Source organism: Leopardus geoffroyi, chromosome C3 (assembly GCF_018350155.1).
Source record: "Leopardus geoffroyi isolate Oge1 chromosome C3, O.geoffroyi_Oge1_pat1.0, whole genome shotgun sequence".
Classification (NCBI taxonomy): Eukaryota; Metazoa; Chordata; class Mammalia; order Carnivora; family Felidae; genus Leopardus; species Leopardus geoffroyi.
The window spans coordinates 108859766-108866407 of record NC_059338.1 but is presented as its reverse complement, the minus strand read 5'-3'; the positions used below and the strand labels follow the sequence as shown (position 1 = coordinate 108866407).

Below are 6642 nucleotides of genomic sequence, written 5' to 3'. Positions count from 1 at the left end.
GGAAATAAACGTGTAATTTATTATTTTTAATGGAAAATGAGATAATCAGATAGATTACTAGGAATGTTAGTAGAATCCTTTTTCCCTGCCTTTCTAGGAGGGCTCGAGGGTTGCCACTGAACAAAAATGAATCGTGATTTGTGGTGGGAAAGTTTATTACTAATGGAGGTTTACAGTTTCGGTTGAATGGTCTGACTGAGACCCTCTGACTCTTCCACACCTCTCATTAACCCCCGGTCTGAACTCCCAGACCGAATACGACCAGGCAGAAGCGGTTCATTAATAAATCCCTGTCTCTGAGCATTCCAGAGGAGGAGAGAGAGAAGGTGTGGGCCTCACTGAAGCGACCAAATTCTGCCTTGTCAGAGCGCTGTGTCATTATCGCAGTCTCCCAAGTCTGCCCTCAGACCCGCGGGCAACACTTCACAGCGCACTAGAATAGATTCAGGCGTGTAAAGGGATGGGTGGTGAAGGAACACTGGACAAACTTTCCCACCTTTCGGCTGGGTTCAAAAGCCAGGCTTAAAAGGTTGAATGGCTCCAATCGATCCGCCGGCCCCTCGCAAGCACTTAGCTGTGAGTCCCGCACCTGGGGAGCCTCCCTCAAAGGCAAGGCCCAGGTCTGAGGAGCTGGCAGAACCGCTGCTAAAAGGCGGCCAGCAGTGGGAAAAGGTGGGCCTTTCCCTAAAATGCAGGTAGGGTGTTCTGGGGAACCGGGGTCTGAAATCAGACCTCTGTATTGCCATTGGGGGAGCAGGAAGGGGGAGTGAGTGCTCCCTGCTTAGGCCCAGGCCGCACACATCTCCCAGCAGATAAACGACCTTCCTCCAGGCTGGCAAAGCCGCACTGTACCCGGCCTGCCGTGGCTCCCCTGCTGCCCCTTCCCCAGGGAGTCCACTCTCCTCTCCACTCCTCTCTTCTCACCTCCTGAGGCCTCCCTGGTGTAGGAGCGGCTCCCGGTGCCAGGCCGGGAAGCCGCTCCCGCCTCCCGAGAGCTTGGCGCTCAGTCTGGGAGAAGGGGTTCCGGCCTTCAGGGAGGTTCTCCGCCCACCCACCCGTATCCCCTACCACCGCACCCCACCCCCGAGAGCCTGAACCATCTGGAAGGGATCGTGGTCGGGGGGTGGGAGGGGACGGCTCCTGGGAAGGAGGAGGGGGCGATTCCAGGCTGAACCGGCTCCAGAGGTGTCACTTTTCTTTCCTGCGGCCCGTCACCGCTGATAAATGGGACTGAGGCAGAGGAAGGAAAAAGAAAACCTCCGAGGTCAACGCGGGGCGAGACCGGCCCCTCCGAGGGCCCTCCGGCCCTGGAGCGCGAAGCGCACCCCGGCTGCGTTCCCGCACCCGCGGCGTGTCCGGGGTAAGCGCGGGAAAGGCGACCACGCCGCGGAACGGCCTGCGGGGGGCGCAGCGCGGGGAGCAGCAGCACCCAGGCTCCGCCGGGCAGTCCGTGTCGTTGCCCGGAGAGCTCGGAGGCGCCGCGGCGACAGAGGCTCGGCCCTGGGCCTGCGGGTGCTGGCGTCGCGGGCCGTCGCGGTTGCCCGACCTTCGCCGGACAGGGTGGGCTGGATGGGCTGAACTGGGTGCTGCCTCGGCTGAAGCACCGCCTTCCCCCATCCCGCCTTTCTTTCTCCCGGGGCCTGGGTCTTCCGCTCAGTGCGTGCCCGTCAACCCCACCTTCCTCTGGGCGCCCACAGAAGGGCCGCCGGGGCGCCCGGCTCGCCGGAAAGCCACTTCCCGCCCTGCCTGACACCCTGGCCCCGGGTCTGAGCACGGTTCGGACCCGCACAGCAGGCTCTGTGGGGATCCCTCACCACTCCTTAGGGGGGCCCTGGAGTAGAGTGGGAAGGAAGGTGTGGTAACCCGCGCCGGCGCCAAAGGGCAGGCCGAGCCTGCTAGGATAATAGTCACAACTCTCCCCCTCTCTTCTCCTGCCATTTTTAGGGTTCTCTCTGCGTGCCTTTGTCTCTCTGGGTTCTCGCCGGAGCCCCACGCCCACCTGCCTCTGAGTCCTGGAAGACAGGGGCGGCTCCCTCCGCCCCCCAGCACCAGGGAAAATGGGGAGCAAGGCCCTGCCGGCGCCCATCCCGCTCCACCCGTCGCTGCAGCTCACCAATTACTCCTTCCTGCAGGCCGTGAACACCTTCCCCGCCGCGGTGGACCACCTGCAGGGCTTGTACGGTCTCAGCGCCGTGCAGACCATGCACATGAACCACTGGACGCTGGGGTACCCCAACGTGCACGAGATCACCCGCTCCACCATCACCGAGATGGCGGCGGCGCAGGGCCTCGTGGACGCACGCTTCCCCTTCCCGGCTCTGCCCTTTACCACCCACCTCTTCCACCCCAAGCAGGGAGCCATTGCCCATGTCCTCCCAGCCCTGCACAAAGACCGGCCCCGTTTTGACTTTGCCAACTTGGCCGTGGCCGCCACGCAAGAGGACCCCCCTAAGATGGGAGACCTGACCAAGCTGAGCCCGGGGCTAGGTAGCCCCATTTCGGGGCTCAGTAAATTGACTCCGGACAGAAAGCCCTCCAGAGGGAGGTTGCCCTCCAAAACGAAAAAAGAGTTTATCTGCAAGTTTTGCGGCAGACACTTTACCAAATCCTACAACTTGCTCATCCACGAGAGGACCCACACGGACGAGAGGCCATATACGTGTGACATCTGCCATAAGGCCTTCCGGAGGCAAGATCATCTGCGGGATCACAGGTGAGGTTGGAAAAGAGGTTGGCCTGGGTAGGGAAGTCGACTTTGTTCAGAGTACCGAGTCCTGATAGACAGTCTAAGTGTCACCAAAATCCCCTCTAAACCAGAATATATTCCCAAAGGCCCTCCCTGGCCAGCTACAGCTAACCCCCAACTGTTACCTTTTTCCTCCTCTGTCTCTGGCTGCGTCCTGGTTTGGGAGGCGGAAGGGCCTTTCCTCATTCTTAGGCAGTTACAATCTGGTGGGTTGGTCTTTGTCTGCGTTTCCCAGTTTCCTTCGGGTCGCCAATGGGGGGGTGTGGCCAATAAAGCGGAGGGACCCCAAAGACCTTCCCACGGTGGGTACCAGTTCTAGCTGCTGTCAGACCATTTCTAGAAATCTACTCGGGCCACCTCTACTGGGTTCCCTCCTTTCCCTATCTCCTCACCCCCAGGTGTGCCCAGAGCCTGCCAAGGCGACCTTTCTTTTATTTTACCTATGGGGGTCTTGAGATCACTGAATTTAGAAACGGGTCCCCACCCTGCAACACCCTAAGACTTTAAACTCTGCATTAATAAATGGCAATTGAAGAAATACTGTAACGTAAGTGTTTTCATCGGGTAAAAGCTTCCAAGGAGTGGGGGTGGGGGTATCTTTTCTTGGACCCTGCTTGTAGTTCTACAGCACTGGGACTCCTGTTGGGATCCTCCCCGGCTGTTTAGGGATTGGGTAAAATCGGTTCCCCTAAAGTCGGCCTTGCCTAACATCCTGATTTGGCCAGTTTAAATACCAGAGAAACCCGAAGAGACCAAGAAGGACTCATTCGGCACGGTTTTGAGCTCCAGAATACACCAGAGAGGGCGATCAAGTGTAGATAAAGCCGGCGTCCGGTGAATGTTTTGAAGAATCTGTTAGTTGAGGTTAACCATAAACAGAATTACACAGAGGAAAAAAAATACAATCTATAAACATAAATAATGGGAATCCCGTTTCTTCTGCCCTTTCACGACTTGGTTTTGAGTAACTGTCAAAAGAAACTCCTCACCGTGGTGTAAAACCATTTCAATGAAACCTTATATTGATTTTCAGGTATATCCATTCCAAAGAAAAACCTTTCAAATGTCAGGAGTGTGGGAAAGGATTTTGTCAGTCTAGAACTCTAGCGGTTCACAAAACTTTACATATGCAGGTAAGTTTGTTTTCTTGTTTAAAAACAATGGCTGGTTTCGTTTTATCATCTTTGCTCACAAAGGTGTTCAATGGCAAGCTCCTTCTCTTAAAAGGCTCTGTTTAGATTTAGTTTTCGAGGTGGGGAAAAGCAGCACTCAGCATTTTTTATGCAAAAAAATTACTCTTACCTACCAGAAAGCATTATTATATTTTTCTTAAAGAAAAGGCCATTCTCTTTATTCTAAGTCCTAACTTTAGATTTTTTTTTTCCATCTGATCTGCCCTGCATTTAAAGCTTTCGTGTTTGGGAGGAAATAAAGGTAATTTTGATAATGGAGGCATAGTGAAATCCCATATGCTCTCTCTCCCAGGGGCCTCATAATTTGTAGTTTTCAGAACATTGAGGAATAGTTTAATTTTCCAGCAAAGAGGAGCCTTATTACCCGGGAGAATGTCGTTCCTTAAGAGTGGATTAGAGTTTTTTCCTTCCTCCTTTTCCTGCCTGTGACACGGTGATGAAATGTAAAGAGCTGGAAATCACAAAGCCCACCGCGGTGGCCACCGGCAGTTATCAGTGTAATCGGGCCTCTGTGTGTGCCTGCGCGAGTGCGTTCTTGATTGGAGGATTAGGAGCCAGATTTGTTGGTGCAAGTCCCCTCTTTTGTTGTCGTGCGCGTGTTATGTTAACGCTTGTGATACCGATAAGACAGAAACTATTGAGAAGGGTGCGGTGGTGGTGTGAAGGATTAATCCTTTGCTTGCTTCACATCTGAACAGGAATCTCCACACAAATGTCCCACATGTGGAAGAACCTTTAATCAGAGAAGTAATCTGAAAACTCACCTTCTCACCCATACAGACATCAAGCCCTACAGCTGCGAGCGGTGCGGCAAAGTGTTCAGGCGAAACTGTGATCTGCGGCGGCACAGCCTGACTCACACCCCGCGGCAGGACTTCTAGAGAAGCCCAGGATGTGTCCCGTGCCGCCGCTGCTCCCCTCCCCAGACACTTCTCCACGCCTCCCACCCAAGGGTCGCACCCCCAACCCCTCACTGACCCCAGCTCTTCCCTTGCTGTAGCCGCACCTGCAGCTCCAGGGAGTTAACTCTTCTTCTCGAGGACTGAGGACTGTAGAAAGCCACACAAGTACATCCCTTCACAGAGTATATGCTAGTTTCTTGTAGATATTCACAGCTCATTTTAGAGCTCTGTACATAATGTCGTGGGTCTTCGTTTTGTTGTTTTGTTTTGTTCGTTTTTGTATCTTGTTGGATGCACCTAGATATGGAAAATGGAAGCCAAATTTATCTTTAAAGAGTGTATTTTCAAAATAAAACCTTTTCTTGTTTGTTTCAACACTTCTGCAAAAGTGTCTTGCTATTTAACTTCTGTTCTTCCGCTGGGCTCTGGGAGAGTAGGATGCCTCTAAAATACTCAACATTGAGGGTTTTCTTTATCCCTAGGTTTTTAAAATAAGACTTCTCACAATTCTCTTACTGAGACTTCAGCTCTTCCCTTTCTGTGTTGTGGTATTTTTGAATTGCACAATTTAGATTTGGAATTTTTGGTTTTCACAGATATTAAAATTGATACCCTCGAGGTTTTATCCTCTTTTGTTTATTCTAATTCTTTGTGTGTTATTCCTTCTGATAAAAAGCAATATAATGATTGTTAATAGCATGCAACTCCATGACTGACCTACCTGAAAGCACAAGATGGAAAAGTCCTTGACCTAATGTCAAAGTTTATGATGGACTTTTCTTACCATTAGACTTTGAACACTATGATTTAGCACTGTAGACAGAGACTTTACCCTGGTTTCAGGAGAGAAGTCTAATAATCCTCCTATAGAAGAGCGCAGGAAGATACAACCTTCAGAAGATGGGGGACAAGAGGAGAAAGGAGAAACTACTTAGCTGTGAAAATATTGCTTTCCTAGGGTGGAGATGTTTTCTTCTAGAAGGTTCAGATTTCTCTGCAAAGCAAACTTGAGCTAGGTCACTTGCAAAGTTTTCATCACTGGTTGGTCTTTTGTCCCTGGGAAAATGCCAGAAGTATAGGTACTCTGTGTGGAGCTCATGGGAAGCATGTCATAATCTTCTGAGGCATTTCAACCTTTCCCAGATGATTCCTGGGGAATGTGACACTGGCATCATGACAACCTGTATAGGATTTGGGTGGAAGACTTTGGATACAGATAAACTGTAGTACTATGCAGAAGTACTGGAAGGGATATAACTGAACTTAAGGAGGGAACATCAGAGGAACCCATGGCCCAGTAGCCCAGAAGGTACTCACAGACTTTAACACTGAACAATAGGGTTAATTAGGTATTCTCAGATTTTTCACTTTTATATTTGTATTAGATGGCATGTTTCATCTTTAGGGACTAGGCATCACATCCTGTGTTTGTACTTTAGAATCCTCCAGAAGGGTACATAGGGACTTGAGGACTCGATTCCAAATTTTTTGCCAGTGCCTTGTTCAACACAATTTACAAAGAGGTTTCAAACGTGTTCCAGATTCAATGCTTACTCTGTTCTCAAGGGAACTGGCTGGAAGTCACTGACGCTTCTCATGAGAGATGAATTCTATCCAACAAAGTGTCCACTCACCAAGCCTGTGTGTCTAATGCTCACACAAATGCATTTCCCAACATGGGATGGGCCCAAGCCTTCACTGAGGAGAGGGGGCAGGGAAGAGTGTGAGGGTGCATGTGTGTGTGGTATTTAGAAGACTGAAACTCTTGTTTGTTTTCTTGTGTTTGTATAGAATTAACTCA

General features: G+C 51.1%; 1 protein-coding gene across 2 annotated transcripts; it reads left to right on the top strand.

Annotated features, from left to right (window-relative positions):
- The first annotated feature begins 1944 nt into the window (after positions 1-1944).
- OSR2 (odd-skipped related transciption factor 2) lies at positions 1945-5216 on the top strand. Of its 2 annotated transcripts, none has more exons than XM_045454102.1 (3): positions 1945-2713; positions 3780-3879; positions 4720-5216. In XM_045454102.1, the coding sequence occupies exons 1-3, from the start codon at positions 2058-2060 to the stop codon at positions 4792-4794; spliced, it is 831 nt and encodes a 276-aa protein (XP_045310058.1). In that variant the 5' UTR covers positions 1945-2057; the 3' UTR covers positions 4795-5216. The 2 variants fall into 2 exon arrangements, with proteins under 2 accessions (XP_045310058.1, XP_045310057.1); XM_045454101.1 differs by having other exon boundaries at positions 4638-5216.
- The last annotated feature ends 1426 nt before the right edge of the window (positions 5217-6642 follow it).